An 18768-nucleotide genomic window follows, 5' to 3' on the forward strand; every position below is an offset into this window, starting at 1 on the left:
ATGAGGTGCCATGTTGAATATCCAGTGGCCAGTATGAGAGAATTGTACCCAAAACACCAAATTTAACAGCCCTGCTCCCCATTTACACCTGGGACCTTGACACATGACACCAGGAAGGGACAACGACACATTTGGGCACAATTTGGACATGTTCACTGTGGGGTGTACTCACTTATGTTGCCAGCTATTTAGACATTAATGGCTGTGTGTTGAGTTATTTTCAGAAGACAGTAAATCTACACTGCTATACAAGCTGTACACTGACTACTCTAAGTTATATCCAAGTTTCATGTCTATAGTGTTGTCCCATGAAAAGATATAATGAAATATTTGCAGAAATGTGAGGGGTGTACTCACTTTTGTGATACACTGTATATATACAGTATACAGTGCCTTGCAAAAGTATTCAGCCCCCTTGAACTTTTCAACCTTTTGCCACATTTCAGGCTTCAAACATAACGATATGAAATTGTAATTTTTTGTGAAGAATCAACAACAAGTGGGACACAATCGTGAAGTGGAACGAAATTTATTGGATATTTTAAACTTTTTTTAGAAATAAAAAACTGAAAAGTGGGGCGTGCAATATTATTCAGCCCCCTTGCGTTAATACTTTGTAGCGCCACCTTTTGCTGCGATTACAGCTGCAAGTTGCTTGGGGTATGTCTCTATCAGTTTTGCACATCGAGAGACAGAAATTTTTGCCCATTCTTCCTTGCAAAACAGCTCGAGCTCAGTGAGGTTGGATGGAGAGCGTTTGTGAACAGCAGTTTTCAGCTCTTTCCACAGATTCTCGATGGGATTCAGGTCTGGACTTTGACTTGGCCATTCTAACACCTGTATACGTTTATTTGTGAACCATTCCATTGTAGATTTTGCTTTATGTTTTGGATCATTGTCTTGTTGGAAGATAAATCTCCGTCCCAGTCTCAGGTCTTTTGCAGACTGCAACAGGTTTTCTTCCAGAATGGTCCTGTATTTGGCTCCATCCATCTTCCCATCAATTTTAACCATCTTCCCTGTCCCTGCTGAAGAAAAGCAGGCCCAAACCATGATGCTGCCACCACCATGTTTGACAGTGGGGATGGTGTGTTCAGGGTGATGAGCTGTGTTGCTTTTACGCCAAACATAACGTTTTGCATTGTGGCCAAAAAGTTCGATTTTGGTTTCATCTGACCAGAGCACCTTCTTCCACATGTTTGGTGTGTCTCCCAGGTGACTTTTTATAGATATCTTTGAGAAATGGCTTTCTTCTTGCCACTCTTCCATAAAGGCCAGATTTGTGCAGTGTACGACTGATTGTGTCCTATGGACAGAGTCTCCCACCTCAGCTGTAGATCTCTGCAGTTCATTCAGAGTGATCATGGGCCTCTTGGCTGCATCTCTGATCAGTCTTCTCCTTGTTTGAGCTGAAAGTTTAGAGGGACGGCCGGGTCTTGGTAGATTTGCAGTGGTCTGATACTCCTTCCATTTCAATATGATCACTTGCACAGTGCTCCTTGAGATGTTTAAAGCTTGGGAAATCTTTTTGTATCCAAATCCAGCTTTAAACTTCTCCACAACAGTATCTCGGACCTGCCTGGTGTGTTCCTTGGTCTTCATGATGCTCTCTGCACTTTAAAGAGAACTCTGAGACTGTCACAGAGCAGGTGCATTTATACGGAGACTTGATTACACACAGGTGGATTCTATTTATCACCATCAGTCATTTAGGTCAACATTGGATCATTCAGAGATCCTCACTGAACTTCTGGAGTGAGTTTGCTGCACTGAAAGTAAAGGGGCTGAATAATATTGCACGCCCCATTTTTTAGTTTTTTATTTCTAAAAAAAGTTTTAAATATCCAATAAATTTCGTTGTACTTCACGATTGTGTCCCACTTGTTGTTGATTCTTCACAAAAAATTACAATTTCATATCGTTATGTTTGAAGCCTGAAATGTGGCAAAAGGTTGAAAAGTTCAAGGGGGCTGAATACTTTTGCAAGGCACTGTATATACAGTGTATTACAAAAGTGAGTACACCTTTCACATTTCTGCAGATATTTAAGTATATTTTTTCATGGGACAACACTGACAAAATGACACTTTGACACAATGAAAAGTAGTCTGTGTGCAGCTTATATAACAGTATAAATTTATTCTTCCCTCAAAATAACTCAATATACAGCCATTAATGTCTAAACCACCGGCAACAAAAGTGAGTACACCCCTAAGTGAAAGTTCCTGAAGTGTCAATATTTTGTGTGGCCACCATTATTTCCCAGAACTGCCTTAACTCTACTGGGCATGGAGTTTACCAGAGCTTCACAGGTTGCCACTGGAATGCTTTTCCACTCCTCCATGACGACATCACGGAGCTGGCGGATATTCGAGACTTTGCGCTCCTCCACCTTCCGCTTGAGGATGCCCCAAAGATGTTCTATTGGGTTTAGGTCTGGAGACATGCTTGGCCAGTCCATCACCTTTACCCTCAGCCTCTTCAATAAAGCAGTGGTCATCTTAGAGGTGTGTTTGGGGTCATTATCATGCTGGAACACTGCCCTGCGACCCAGTTTCCGGAGGGAGGGGATCATGCTGTGCTTCAGTATTTCACAGTACATATTGGAGTTCATGTGTCCCTCAATGAAATGTAACTCCCCAACACCTGCTGCACTCATGCAGCCCCAGACCATGGCATTCCCACCACCATGCTTGACTGTAGGCATGACACACTTATCTTTGTACTCCTCATCTGATTGCCACCACATATGCTTGAGACCATCTGAACCAAACAAATTAATCTTGGTCTCATCAGACCATAGGACATGGTTCCAGTAATCCATGTCCTTTGTTGACATGTCTTCAGCAAACTGTTTGCAGGCTTTCTTGTGTAGAGACTTCAGAAGAGGCTTCCTTCTGGGGTGACAGCCATGCAGACCAATTTGATGTAGTGTGCGGCGTATGGTCTGAGCACTGACAGGCTGACCCCCCACCTTTTCAATCTCTGCAGCAATGCTGACAGCACTCCTGCGCCTTCAATCTTTCAAAGACAGCAGTTGGATGTGACGCTGAGCACGTGCACTCAGCTTCTTTGGACGACCAACGCGAGGTCTGTTCTAAGTGGACCCTGCTCTTTTAAAACGCTGGATGATCTTGGCCACTGTGCTGCAGCTCAGTTTCAGGGTGTTGGCAATCTTCTTGTAGCCTTGGCCATCTTCATGTAGCGCAACAATTCGTCTTTTAAGATCCTCAGAGAGTTCTTTGCCATGAGGTGCCATGTTGGAACTTTCAGTGACCAGTATGAGAGAGTGTGAGAGCTGTACTACTAAATTGAACACACCTGCTCCCTATGCACACCTGAGACCTAGTAACACTAACGAGTCACATGACATTTTGGAGGGAAAATGACAAGCAGTGCTCAATTTGGACATTTAGGGGTGTAGTCTCTTAGGGGTGTACTCACTTTTGTTGCCGGTGGTTTAGACATTAATGGCTGTATATTGAGTTATTTTGAGGGAAGAATAAATTTACAGTTATATAAGCTGCACATAGACTACTTTTCATTGTGTCAAAGTGTCATTTTGTCAGTGTTGTCCCATGAAAAGATATACTTAAATATCTGCAGAAATGTGAGGGGTGTACTCACTTTTGTGATACACTGTGTATATATATACAGTGTATCACAAAAGTGAGTACACCCCTCACATTTCTGCAAATATTTCATTATATCTTTTCATGGGACAACACTATAGAAATGAAACTTGGATATAACTTAGAGTAGTCAGTGTACAGCTTGTATAGCAGTGTAGATTTACTGTCTTCTGAAAATAACTCAACACACAGCCATTAATGTCTAAATAGCTGGCAACATAAGTGAGTACACCCCACAGTGAACATGTCCAAATTGTGCCCAAATGTGTCGTTGTCCCTCCCTGGTGTCATGTGTCAAGGTCCCAGGTGTAAATGCGGAGCAGGGCTGTTAAATTTGGTGTTTTGGGTACAATTCTCTCATACTGGCCACTGGATATTCAACATGGCACCTCATGGCAAAGAACTCTCTGAGGATGTGAGAAATAGAATTGTTGCTCTCCACAAAGATGGCCTGGGCTATAAGAAGATTGCTAACACCCTGAAACTGAGCTACAGCATGGTGGCCAAGGTCATACAGCGGTTTTCCAGGACAGGTTCCACTCGGAACAGGCTTCGCCAGGGTCGACCAAAGAAGTTGAGTCCACGTGTTCGGCGTCATATTTAGAGGTTGGCTTTAAAAAATAGACACATGAGTGCTGCCAGCATTGCTGCAGAGGTTGAAGACGTGGGAGGTCAGCCTGTCAGTGCTCAGACCATACGCCGCACACTGCATCAACTCGGTCTGCATGGTCGTCATCCCAGAAGGAAGCTGACGCACAAGAAAGCCCGCAAACAGTTTGCTGAAGACAAGCAGACCAAGAACATGGATTACTGGAATGCCCTGTGGTCTGACGAGACCAAGATAAACTTGTTTGGCTCAGATGGTATCCAGCATGTGTGGCGGCGCCCTGGTGAGAAGTACCAAGACAACTGTATCTTGCCTACAGTCAAGCATGGTGGTGGTAGCATCATGGTCTTGGGCTGCATGAGTGTTGCTGGCACTGGGGAGCTGCAGTTCATTGAGGGAAACATGAATTCCAGCATGCACTGTGACATTCTGAAACAGAGCATGATCCCCTCCCTTCGAAAACTGGGCCTCATGGCAGTTTTCCAACAGGATAACGACCCCAAACACAACCTCCAAGATGACAACTGCCTTGCTGAGGAAGCTGAAGGTAAAGGTGATGGACTAAACCCAATTGAGCACCTGTGGCGCATCCTCAAGTGGAAGGTGGAGGAGTTGAAGGTGTCTAACATCCACCAGCTCCGTGATGTCATCATGGAGGAGTGGAAGAGGATTCCAGTAGCAACCTGTGCAGCTCTGGTGAATTCCATGCCCAGGAGGGTTAAGGCAGTGCTGGATAATAATGGTGGTCACACAAAATATTGACACTTTGGGCACAATTTGGACATGTTCACTGTGGGGTGTACTCACTTATGTTGCCAGCTATTTAGACATTAATGGCTGTGTGTTGAGTTATTTTCAGAAGACAGTAAATCTACACTGCTATACAAGTTGTACACTGACTACTCTAAGTTATATCCAAGTTTCATGTCTATAGTGTTGTCCCATGAAAAGATATAATGAAATATTTGCAGAAATGTGAGGGGTGTACTCACTTTTGTGATACACTGTATATATATATATATATATATCAGTGGCGGCTGCTGGTCTTTCAAAGAGGGGAAGCTCATTGTCGGCTTACATCATAAAATTTGTCAATTTATTTATACATAAGTTCTGCCCTCCGTTCCTTTTCAAGAAAATGGCCTAAAATGGGTTACAGTTTGTCTTTCGACTTCACTCGCAAAATCCGCGATGGAACTGAAGCTCCCAGTGATTAAGTGACGTGTAGATCTCAAAATAGCTGTCAATCAAAACGGGATTCAGCCTTTCGACTGATCCTCCAATTATCTTGCAGAAGCTCAGCGTCCAGACCCGCCCACAACTCCATTCACCCCAGAGACGCTCAGCGTCCGGGGCCGGGACAAAATCGTGGCATTTATCCAATGACCGGCGAGTTTCGAAGCAAGGAAAAAAAACCTCCCATGCAGTCCCATTGAAGTGAAGAGACGCTCAGCTTCTACGGGCAAATGCATTGACGCTCCGGGAGTTAACAAAATCGAGTCAGTCGATTTGTGATAAGTAGCTGATTCTGAACGAACTCGTCTTCGAGATGAACGTGTTCTAACGCATTTGTAGTCAATGAAATGTTAACACAACTGTACATATTTGACCATTTAATTTTTTATATGTAGAGAAACAAATGACTACAGTCAGTAATTGTAGAACTACAAAGTGCTTCTATATGATAAGTGGAGCTGATAAAATGGACAGTGAGTGTAGAAACAAGGTGGTTTTAATGTGTATATATATACACTGTACAGTGATCAGCCATAACATTAAAACCACCTCCTTGTTTCTATACTCACTGTCCATTTTATCAGCTCCACTTACCATATAGAAGCACTTTGTAGTTCTACAAGTTTTTCTACATATCTTTTTACCCTGCTTTCACTCTGTTCTTCAATGGTCAGGACCCCCACAGGACCACTATAGAGCAGGTATTATTTAGATGATTGTCAGTGACACTGACATGGTGGTGGTGTGTTAGTGTGTGTTGCGCTGGCATGAGTGGATCAGACACAGCAGCGCTGCTGGAGTTTTTAAATACCGTGTCCACTCACTGTCCACTCTATTAGACACTCCTACCTAGTTGGTCCACCTTGTAGATGTAAAGTCAGAGACGATCGCTCATCTATTGCTGCTGTTTGAGTTGGTCATCTTCTAGACCTTTATTAGTGGTCAAGACGTTGCCCACGGGGCGCTGTTGGCTGGATATATTTTTGGTTGGTGGACTATTCTCAGTCCAGCAGGAACAGTGAGGTGTTTAAAAACTTCATCAGCACTTCTGTGTCTTATCCACTCATACCAGCACAACACACACTAACACACCACCACCACGTCAGTGTCACTGCAGTGCTGAGAATGATCCACCACCTAAATAATACCTGCTCTGTAGTGGTCCTGACCATTGAAGAACAGCATTAAAGGGGGCTAACAAAGCATGCAGAGAAACAGATGGACTACAGTCAGTAACTGTAGAACTACAAGGTGCTCCTATATGGTAAGTGGAGCTGATAAAATGGACAGTGAGTGTAGAAACAAGGTGGTTTTAATGTTATGGCTGACCAGTGTGTGTGTGTGTGTCTATCAAAAATTGGACACATGCCATGGTTTCAGGAAAACACTGACCAGTGACCATTAGGCACTCAGGAGGTGCAGTGGTCTATCATGCTAGACCGCCACAGCTCAGATTTGACCTAGCCGTCGAACAGCCAGGTGACATTTGTAAGATCATGAAACAAACATGCACTGCCAAAAAGCAAAAATTAAACCTGTTTTAATGTAAGTTCTTCATCTGTTGATATTGTTTTTAATTAATACAGTTCATAGTTAAATCTCTGAATGCCCCTAAAACAGCTATAGCGGCATCATTGCTTTAACTGTAGAACAAACATAAGCATACCATACCATTAAAAAACATGTCAGTGCAGTTTAAAAAAAACTGGCCTGCAATATTTCTCTATCATCTGTCTGTTCCCTTTAAGTTGCTATTGCTCATAACTACAAATTTAAAACTAGTTTTAACATTCAAATAGGTAGGCAAAACATGCTGCATGTGACAGCAATTGCTACAGTCCTGCCTAGATGTTCTTCTATAGTATTATTTGTAAAACTACTATTCCACCATCTGGTGAAACTGTGACTCAACAGTGGTTATATAAAACAGTACGGTCACGTTTCCATGGAGGACAAATGCAGTGTGTACAACTGTTGGAGAAATAGTTCTGTAGCTAGTAGTTTTGAAACTATTAAATACCCAGCAAGACTAAAACAATTTCTTTCATATGATGTCACTGTCCCATCAAAGGTCCAGAAACATCTGTGCTTTGAGATGTTTGATTTTAAGGGAATAATACTCTTCCTGCAACTGTAATACTCGTTCTTGTCGACGAAGAACTGATATTTCCAGCTCTCTTTTTTCTGCTGAGGGTGACGGCAGGCATGTGGCACTCGCTGGAGTAACATCTTCACTACTGTAATTTGTGTGGTTGATGGGTAATTCAATGTTTATGAAAGGTGTAACTGTGTTTGGAACATATTTCATTTCCAATTGTTCCTCTTCTTCTTCATGAAAGCTTGTACTGTCGTCTTCAAGCCTACAGAGAGAAAACATGTTCAAGATTATTTGATGGTTAATTACTCTAATAATAAAAATGTAATTATGTACAACCCCAAATCAGAGACAGCTGTTACAGTGTGTAAATTGCAAAAAAAAAAAACGTACATTCTTACATTTACTTTGACAGGTAATGTCAAAAAGTGATTGTAATAATGATCTGGAACAAAAGCAGTATCCACGAGTCTTTGAGAAGCAAAGCTGGCCAGAGGATCTCCAGTTTGTCAACAAATGCGTGAGAACATTATTGAAATTTAAAAACAATATTCCACAAAAAAGATTAGAAAGAAATTTGCATATTTCTCCCTCCACAGTGCATAACATCATTTAATGATTCAAAGAATCTTGAGGACTTTCAGTGCATAAAGGGCAAGAGCACAAACCTAGACTGAACACCGGTTTTCTTCGATCCCTCAGACAGCACTGCATTAAGAACAGTCATTCATCAATAGTTGATAGGGAAAGGAAAAGGAATTTGGGAAAGGAATTACTGGCCCAAAAGCAGCATCGAGTTATCTGGGCTTTAAGGCATTTGGGATGGACCATCACACAGCAGAAACGTGTATTGTGGTCAGATAAATCAGTATTTGAGATCTTTTTTTTTTTTTTGGAAGAAATGGATGCTGTGTGCTCTGGACCAAGGATGAAATGGACTGTTATAAGAAATGAATCAAAAAGCCAGGGTCTGTCATGGTATGGGGTTGTGTCTGGTAATTTACACTTCTGTGATGGCAGCATTAATGCAGAAAAGTACTTTAAGATTTTAGAGCAACATATGCTGCCCTCAAGATGACCTTTTTTCCAGGCATGTCCATGCATTTTCTTCAATGATGACATCTTGGAGATCTATAACTATGGGGGCTAATGTAATTATACAGTATAAGATATTCATCAACTGCGGACGGCACGGTGGCTAAGTGGGTAGCACTGTCGCCTCACAGCAAGAAGGTCCTGGGTTCGATCCCCAGGTGGGGCGGTCCGGGTCTTTTCTGTGTGGAGTTTGCATGTTCTCCCCATGTCTGCGTGGGTTTACTCCGGGTGCTCCAGTTTCCTCCCACAGTCCAAGGACATGCAAGTGAGGTAAATTGGATATACAAAATTGTCCATGACTGTGTTCGATATAACCTTGTGTACTGATGAATCTTGTGTAATGAGTAACTACCATTCCTGTCATAAATGTAACCAAAGTGTAAAACATGACGTTAAAATCCTAATAAACAAATAAACAAACAGATCATCAACTGCACCTACAGTGGGGTCAAAAAGTATTTAGTCAGCCACTGATTGTGCAAGTTCTCCTACTTAGAAAGATGTGAGAGGTCTGTAATTTTACACTTCAACTATGAGAGACAAAATGAGAAAAAAAATCCAGGAAATCACATTGTAGGATTTTTAAAGAATTTATTTGTAAATTATGGTGGAAAATAAGTATTTGGTCACCCACAAACAAGCAAGATTTCTGGCTCTCAAAGACCTGTAACTTCTTCTTTAAGAAGCTCTTCTGTCCTCCACTGGTTACCTGTATTAATGGCACCTGTTTGACCTCGTTATCTGTATAAAAGACACCTGTCCACAGCCTCAAACAGTCAGACTACAAACTCAACCATGGCCAAGACCAAAGAGCTGTCGAAGGACACCAAGAAGAAAATTGTAGACCTGCACCAGGCTGGGAAGAGTGAATCTACAATAGGCAAGCAGGTTGGTGTGAATAAATCAACTGTGGGAGCAATTGTAAGAAAATGGAAGACATACAAGACCATTGATAATCTCCCTTGGGGTCAAGATCTCATCCCGTGGGGTCAAAATGATCATGAGAACGGTGAGCAAAAATCCCAGAACTACACGGAGGGACCTGATGAATGACCTGCAGAGAGCTGGGACCAAAGTAACAAAGGCTACCATCAGTAACACACTACGCCGAGAGGGACTCAAATCCTGCAGTGCCAGGCGTGTCCCCCTGCTTAAGCCAGTACATGTCCAGGCCCGTCTGAAGTTTGCCAGAGAGCATATGGATGATCCAGAAGAGGATTGGGAGAATATCATGTGGTCAGATGAAACCAAAATGGAACTTTTTGGTAAGAACTCAACTCGTCGTGTTTGGAGGAAGAAGAAGAACCCAAGAACACCATACCTACTGTGAAGCATGGGGGTGGAAACATCATGCTTTGGGGCTGTTTTTCTGCAAAGGGGACAGGACGACTGATCCGTGTTAAGGGAAGAATGAACGGAGCCATGTATCGTGAGATTTTAAGCCTAAACCTCCTTCCATCAGTGAGAGCATTGAAGATGGAACGTGGCTGGGTCTTCCAGCATGACAATGATCCCAAACACACCGCTCGGGCAACGAAGGAGTGGCTCCGTAAAAAGCATTTCAAGGTCCTGGAGTGGCCTAGCCAGTCTCCAGACCTCAACCCCATAGAAAATTTGTGGAGTCCGTGTTGCCCAGCGACAGCCCCAAAACATCACTGCTCTAGAGGAGATCTGCATGGAGGAATGGGCCAAAATACCAGCTACAGTGTGTGCAAACCTGGTGAAGACTTACAGGAAACGTTTCACCTCTGTCATTGCCAACAAAGGTTATGTTACAAAGTATTGAGTTGAACTTGTTATTGACCAAATACTTATTTTCCACCATAATTTACAAATAAATTCTTTAAAAATCCTACAATATGATTTCCTGGATTTTTTTTTTCTCATTTTGTCTCTCATAGTTGAAGTGTACCTATGATGAAAATTACAGACCTCTCTCATCTTTCTAAGTAGGAGAACCTGCACAATCAGTGGCTGACTAAATACTTTTTGACCCCACTGTATAACCTATACACAAAAAATATCCAAATGTAGATCACATTTTGTTCATGTTTTAAAGTGTTTCATGAGTTGAGTTGATTACATATGTAAAGCATATAGGCAACAATAAATATCATAAATATAACAAACACTCTGGAAAAAAAAAACTTTAAAATGTCAGTTATTTTATTATGTTAAACACTACCATATATCTTTCACTGTTCTTCAAATGTTACAATTACAAAGAATCTACAGGAAAAAAAACTGTAAATGAACGAAGAAACATTTCAGTTTTTCATGAAATACAAATACGCTAAAACAATTTGACAATACAATCTTCTGGATGTACAGCTTTGGTGTGATCTTGCCTCAGACAGGTCTGGCAGATGTCATAAGTTTAGTTCCCTGAACATCTGCTGATTAAATACAATTAAGAAATAATTCTCGGACAGTTTATTTGTGCGACTGTCAGTTACAACTGTCTGAAGCACTGTGCTCTTATGACAACATCAGCAAATAAAATTATTCCATAACAAGCTCAAGCTAAGTTTCCTTTCCATGTAATGAACTGTGCTCATGATGTGTAAAGTGCTGTATCAACATTTCAAGCATAGCTTTAGTGTGATCTTGGAGAACTTGCCACAGACAAGTTGCTTACTTGGCATCTCTCATCTGTTTTTATTCATTGAGCCAACAATAGTGGTTTGTTTACCAAAAAGTGAAGAAATTGGGTAATCAGTAGTTTGTTTAACCCATACTGTGCCAACTCTTGCCGCTTAAAACAAGTCCCCAAGACGCTCAGCTTCCTCTCCCTTATCATCTCCATGACACCTCACATTGATTACATCTCATCAATATCTCATCTCAATTTCATTGAGCACTTGCTGTGGGGTACATCACATTCTAAGAGCCATCTTAAATTGCCAAATGCAACTACTGTGCAACTGCCCAAACTGTGTAGTCACCCCACTACACAAAGAGCTGTAGACGTACCTGTGACTAACTTATAGCTCTCAGTGTCTCTGAAATGATAATGTAAATACAATGATCATAACAGCCCCATCCATGTCATCATTAGGTCCTATCACCTGTCAACTACCCTCAAATGTGTTCATGTATTAAATGGGTTGTCATTTGCAAAATTTCTGCAACCTATCTAAATTATTTATTAGGCTACTTAGGTTAGTACACCTATGTGCGTAGGCTAGTTATGCCCATCGCCTCACTCCATTTTGCAGTTAAACTTCGATCAACTTTTTGGCTTCACTGACTCCTCCTACTTTGCATCAACATTCACTGTGCCTCCCGTCACCAGAAACTGCCAGCTCTAATTGAAAATAACATAGAACTGGTCGCTTTGTTGCTGGTATGAACATAGGGTAAATAGGTCAAACAGGAGTGGAACTTTTAGGAAGACATCACAGTGGTTAAAGGTCAAAGACCAGTGTATGGTGCATTTAGTGTTAAGTGTTGTGAGAGGGAGTGGCCCCTTTAAAAAACAGTAAAGGCTTTACTGCCCACATTGTATTGTAATATTAACTAATAAAATTAAGTTGACCAGAAAAAAATAGAAACATATTGGGTTCATACTGTCTGCAATCAAATAAACGTCAAAGCAAATGTAGGAAACATTTTTTTTATTTTCCATACTGTCCCAGGTTTTCTGATTTGGGATTCTAATATGTACCAGGCATTTGGTATGGATGCTACATCATCTAACTTTAAAGTTCAAACCAGATTAAACTTTAAGCGTAGCCTCAGTCAATTTTATAACATTGTAGTAATTTATCCCAAAATATAGCCCCCATGAACTTATTATGTTTGCAAAAACAATAGAAAAAGTTATTTTACCATCAAAACTTTAGTCAGTACATACAGGTATAGTGGCAGAACTGAGTAGTTTCACCAAAAGATTTACCTGTCCTTATGCTCAGTGTCTTTTTCCTGCAGTCTGAGAATTTCAAGCACAAGCTTCGTCACTGGATTAGTCACTAGAAATAACAAAACAAAATCAATAATTAGATCAGCAGGATTTTTAGCACTCACCTTAAAGTTTTTCAGCATGCAATATAATTGTGCGGAACAGACATTATGATGATCAGCTGATGTCTAGATGCCTATTTCACACAGGTGACTGTGTGGTAGACTTTTGTAAATGAAAAATCAATAGCTTGCAGGACGCATGATAAAACAACAGTAAAAGAAAAAGCTGCTTGATTAGGATGGTGATTCTCATTGATAAAACCTAGACATGTCATTATGCTTTTTTTAGATATCTTGGTTTCCCCATTTATTTCTTAATTTCGTACATGTTCTCAATGTACTACTCTTGGAATTCTTCTATGGCTTTGACCAGCCATGACCAGAAGCTTTTTTTCAGGTAAAGCTTCTTCCTGTTTGCAATTTAAAACCTGCAGCCACAAGTGACATGAACCTCAATAAAATTGTTATTATATATGATTTGTTTTTTTTTTACTATATACCCCCTGTTAGATATTTCTTTGTGTCCTAAATACCCCTTTGTTGAATAATGAAGTGCATTTAACAAACCCTATTTCAGAAAAAAGTTGGGACATTGTGTAAAATGCAGTAGACAAGAAAAATATGTGATTTGTTAATTCTCTTTGATCTCTACTTAACTGAAAAGATTCGAAAGAAAAGATTTCCAATGTTTTCACTGATCAACTTCATTGTATTTTTTATCTAGAAACACATTTAGAATTTGATGCAACACACTCCATTGGGACAGACGAAAAGTAAGAGTGAGAAGTTTATAGAACATTCTAGTTAATGGAGTATAAGTTACAGCATTCCACAATAAGCAGATCAATTGGTAACAGGTGAGCAAATAATGACTGGATATAAAAGGAAGATCCACCAAATTCTCAGTTTGTACAAGCAGCGATGGGTCGTGGCTCACCACTGTGTTCCAAACTTTATGAGATAATTGTCAATCAAGAACATTTCTTAATGCAAGATCGCAAATAACTTTTACCATCGACTGTTCATAGTATTGTAAAAAGATTTAAGGATTCTGGAGAGATCTCAGTCCATGTAAGGCAAAGCTGAAGACAACTGATGAATGTGTGTCACCTTTAAGTTTTCAGACGGCAGAGAATGAAAAACTTATGAGAAAAACATAAAAATGTAGCCACCAGGGCTAGAATATACTTCAGAAACCCACTGTCTCTTAACACAGTCCTCAGAGAAAGCCTCAGAGTTCTCTGGGTACAGGCTCATCTCAGAAGTTCCAAACGACAGTGGAAATGTGTTTTGTGGTCAGATCAGTCCATGGTTCAGCTTTTTTTCGGGAAAAATGGATGTTGAGTTCTCTGTGCCAAAAATGAACTATTCAGACTGTTATCAATGAAAGGTGTAAAAGTCAACATCTGTCACAGTATGGGGTGCATCAATGCCCATGACATGGGTGACTTGCATATGTGTGAAGGTACCATTGACATGAAGGCATCCTGGGAAGTTCATGGTAATTTCAGCAAGACGATGTCAGGTTTTTCTGTACACACTACAACAGCGTGGCTTCGTAGACACAGAATGCGTGTGCTTGACTGGCCTCCCCGCAATCCAGATCAGTCTCCAACTGAAAATGTATGGTGCAGCATGAAGAGAAGAATTAGACAACGGTGACCACGGACTGTTGAGCAGCTGAAGTCTCATATAAGTTCTACTTTCAAACCTGCAACAATTAGTGTCCTCAGTTTCCAAACTATTAAAAAGTCTCATTAATAGAAAAACTAATGGAACACAGGGGTAAACACACCTCTCTAACATTTTTAAGTGTGTTATAGGCATCAAATTCTAAATGTGTTTATATTTACAAAATACAATGAAGCTGATCAGTGAAAACATTGGAAATCTTTTCTTTTACACGGTTATCAGTTAAATAAAGACTACAGAGAATTAACAAATCACAGATTCTTTTTATTGCATTCAAACTTTTCTGGAACTGAAATAAGTAGGGATGTCCCGATCCGATCTCAAAGATCGGGATCGTGGCCGATCAAGGCATTTTTTTAACTGATCGGAATCGGCTTTACTAAACCCGATCGTAATCCCGATCTTTTGTTTTACATCAGCATGTCCGCTGTGTGGAAATACTTTAAATTGGAAAGTGAAACATGTACAATAGTGAAGTGTAACGTCTGCAATGCGAGCGTTTCACGAGGCGGTAGGAGCAGAGCTGCGTTCATTACTGTAGAATTTTACTGTTTATATGGTGTGTGAGTCAAGGATCACTCCGGTTTACAAAACAACGTAGTGATGCACTCGTTTAATAAAGAAATAAATACACGGTATATTCACATATTGTCGGGAGCAGAACACTTCATTAACTTCTTCTGTTACGGTACCGAATAGCGGACAGCTAGAGTCAAGCACGCTATTCCATGCACTATGGAAGCCCCAAAGGGTCAAAACACACTCACTTCGCGTATAACGTCCATCAAACCATTGTCACAATACAAACACTTTAAAAACTGGCTTTCCTTCATAACAAAAGAGCCTTTCCATTTTATTTTGGTATTCAGGTTTTACTGTAATGCTTTTAAGTAACTTTTTTTCTTATATTCAAGTTAAGCTGCTACACAGATCACTACATTAAACAGATTTTTTTTCTTCGAATGTAAAGTTTAAAGTAAAACTGTAATTATCTCACTCATTTTGATTGATTTTGTAAAAATACAAAACAGTAAGCCAATAGCTTGGATGCAGCATTTTTCCCTACAGCACTGCAGAGCTATTTAGTTGTTAAACGTATACATTGGATTAATTTGAATAACTGTAATGTACTTCAAGTGTGCACTGTGTGAACAGTATTATCCAGTTCTTATCTAGACAATATCTAGAAAATACAAGTATCGGTTTTGAGACTCGGATCGGGATCAAAATTAATAATCGGGATCGGTATCGGGAGCAAAAAAACGTGATTTGGACATCCCTAGAAATAAGTACAGTAAATAAGTTCTGAAACCTAGGTAGCGCAGTGGCATATTCAGCTCTTCTACCGGTCAGCTGGGTGCCCCCTAGCATGCACAGTTGGCAGTGTCTGCAGCAGACAAAATTGGTCGCTAGTCTGCTGGGTGGGAAAAGATTGGACTAAAAAGGGGGTGGGGTCCTCGACGCTGTGTAAGGACCTTGGTTAGTATCCCAGTAAGCCTGTTCAAAAGAGGAGGAACGCAAAGAAGAAGAAGTATGAGCCAATAAGAAGAGGTCGGAGTCTGCACATGTGTCTGAGGGAGCAAGTGTCAGGCAAATATACTCTCTTCAGATGTGATCTGTGTCCCCAGCAGTGGAAAACTAATTAGCTATGCTAAATTGGGAGTAATAGTAAAATAGTAATAGTAAAAGAAAGAAAATAATTTATAGGACATTCTGAATATTTAACTCAGGAAACCTGAAAATAAACTTCTATAATTTAATTTGGTGTTCTCAACAGTATTTGTTTCCAAGTCTCTGGTTCTTGGTCAGAGTAAAACCTGTTGTTATATACGAAACCATAAAGCTTTTGAACACACACTCACAAATACACTAATTCACTACCTTTTGGTGTTCTCTGAGTAACCATAGCTTCTCTAGCCTTGGCATGCTCTACAAACCAGTGCCTTTCACACTCTTTTCCTGTACGAGGGACATCAGGGTGAGCAGTAGAGATCTCCTCCGCAATCTCATCCCATGCCCATCTCCGATTAGTAGCTGTCTCACGGCAGGAATGCCTTCCAGTCAGCAGACCTTCCCTTCGGGCCTTCACCAGCTGCACCAGCAGCAGCTTTTGCTCTACCGACCAGTTGGGCTTCCTTGGCCTCATCAGTGGTTCCTTTAGTAACTGAAGGCAGATCAACAGTGTGTAACTGATCTGTTAATAATCAAATAAATCATCAAATATTTTAATCACCAGAATATTTAACAGGCACAACACTGCAGTTGGAAAGTAAAACACACTGGCTGGTAATAAGCTCTATCCATCTATAGAAGCTACTTTGGTTTTATAAAAGTATTATTGCATTTTTATTTAAATACATACAGTGTATCACAAAAGTGAGTACACCCCTCACATTTCTGCAGATATTTAAGTATATCTTTTCATGGGACAACACTGACAAAATGACACTTTGACACAATGAAAAGTACTCTGTGTGCAGCTTATATAACAGTGTAAATTTATTCTTCCCTCAAAATAACTCAATATACAGCCATTAATGTCTAAACCACCGGCAACAAAAGTGAGTACACCCCTAAGAGACTACACCCCTAAATGTCCAAATTGAGCACTGCTTGTCATTTTCCCTCCAAAATGTCATGTGATTTGTTAGTGTTACTAGGTCTCAGGTGTGCATAGGGAGCAGGTGTGTTCAATTTAGTAGTACAGCTCTCACACTCTCTCATACTGGTCACTGAAAGTTCCAACATGGCACCTCATGGCAAAGAACTCTCTGAGGATCTTAAAAGACGAATTGTTGCGCTACATGAAGATGGCCAAGGCTACAAGAAGATTGCCAACACCCTGAAACTGAGCTGCAGCACAGTGGCCAAGATCATCCAGCGTTTTAAAAGAGCAGGGTCCACTCAGAACAGACCTCGCGTCGGTCGTCCAAAGAAGCTGAGTGCACGTGCTCAGCGTCACATCCAACTGCTGTCTTTGAAAGATAGGCGCAGGAGTGCTGTCAGCATTGCTGCAGAGATTGAAAAGGTGGGTGGTCATCCTGTCAGTGCTCAGACCATACGCCGCACACTACATCAAATTGGTCTGCATGGCTGTCACCCCAGAAGGAAGCCTCTTCTGAAGTCTCTACACAAGAAAGCCCGCAAAGAGTTTGCTGAAGACGTCAACAAAGGACATGGATTACTGGAACCATGTCCTATGGTCTGATGAGACCAAGATTAATTTGTTTGGTTCAGATGGTCTCAAGCATGTGTGGCGGCAATCAGGTGAGGAGTACAAAGATAAGTGTGTCATGCCTACAGTCAAGCATGGTGGTGGGAATGCCATGGTCTGGGGCTGCATGAGTGCAGCAGGTGTTGGGGAGTTACATTTCATTGAGGGACACATGAACTCCAATATGTACTGTGAAATACTGAAGCAGAGCATGATCCCCTCCCTCCGGAAACTGGGTCGCAGGGCAGTGTTCCAGCATGATAATGACCCCAAACACACCTCTAAGACGACCACTGCTTTATTGAAGAGGCTGAGGGTAAAGGTGATGGACTGGCCAAGCATGTCTCCAGACCTAAACCCAATAGAACATCTTTGGGGCATCCTCAAGCGGAAGGTGGAGGAGCGCAAAGTCTCGAATATCCGCCAGCTCCGTGATGTCGTCATGGAGGAGTGGAAAAGCATTCCAGTGGCAACCTGTGAAGCTCTGGTAAACTCCATGCCCAGGAGAGTTAAGGCAGTTCTGGGAAATAATGGTGGCCACACAAAATATTGACACTTCAGGAACTTTCACTAAGGGGTGTACTCACTTTTGTTGCCGGTGGTTTAGACATTAATGGCTGTATATTGAGTTATTTTGAGGGAAGAATAAATTTACACTGTTATATAAGCTGCACACAGACTACTTTTCATTGTGTCAAAGTGTCATTTTGTCAGTGTTGTCCCATGAAAAGATATACTTAAATATCTGCAGAAATGTTAGGGGTGTACTCACTTTTGTGATACACTGTACATATATATATGTATATATATATATAAATAAAATGCAATACATATATAAAATGCAGTACATATTTTAAAAATAAATTGAAACCCCAGAAACATTATTTACCTTAACATAATATGAAGAACAGATATTCAACATCAAGATTTTCTGGTAGAGAGTAGATTTCATAATTGTCAATAATGGCAAGTCGCCTAGGCCCTAAAAAAGCTTCCCCACAAAATCACACTGCCACCACCATATTTAACTGTAAGTATGTTATTACATTTATTGTTAGCATTATGCAAGGTGAAACAAGACTCGCGTCTTTCAAACAGGTCCAATCGGCAAAACAAACTGCCAAACTGCTAGGGGTCATCTAGATGTTAGGGTTTTTTTTTTGGCAAATGCAAGATGAGCCTTTATGTTTCTCTAGGCAAGCAGTGGCTTCCACATTCAAACTCTCCAATATAT

General features: G+C 40.8%; 1 protein-coding gene across 2 annotated transcripts in view; it reads right to left on the minus strand.

Annotated features, from left to right (window-relative positions):
- Positions 1–7018: 7018 nt before the first annotated feature.
- The window catches only part of si:dkey-6e2.2 (uncharacterized), a 42547-nt gene continuing 30797 nt past the window's right edge, over positions 7019–18768 (minus strand). For both annotated transcript variants that reach the window (XM_062997572.1, XM_062997571.1), the window contains exons 2-4: positions 16202–16484; positions 12564–12636; positions 7019–7835 (exon numbers count right to left, since the gene is read on the minus strand). In XM_062997572.1, the coding sequence (XP_062853642.1) occupies positions 7541–7835; positions 12564–12636; positions 16202–16466 (633 nt within the window). In that variant the 5' untranslated portion in view covers positions 16467–16484 and the 3' untranslated portion in view covers positions 7019–7540. The remainder of the gene's footprint in view (positions 7836–12563; positions 12637–16201; positions 16485–18768) is intronic.

This window comes from Trichomycterus rosablanca, chromosome 6 (assembly GCF_030014385.1).
Source record: "Trichomycterus rosablanca isolate fTriRos1 chromosome 6, fTriRos1.hap1, whole genome shotgun sequence".
NCBI classification, from domain to species: domain Eukaryota; kingdom Metazoa; phylum Chordata; class Actinopteri; order Siluriformes; family Trichomycteridae; genus Trichomycterus; species Trichomycterus rosablanca.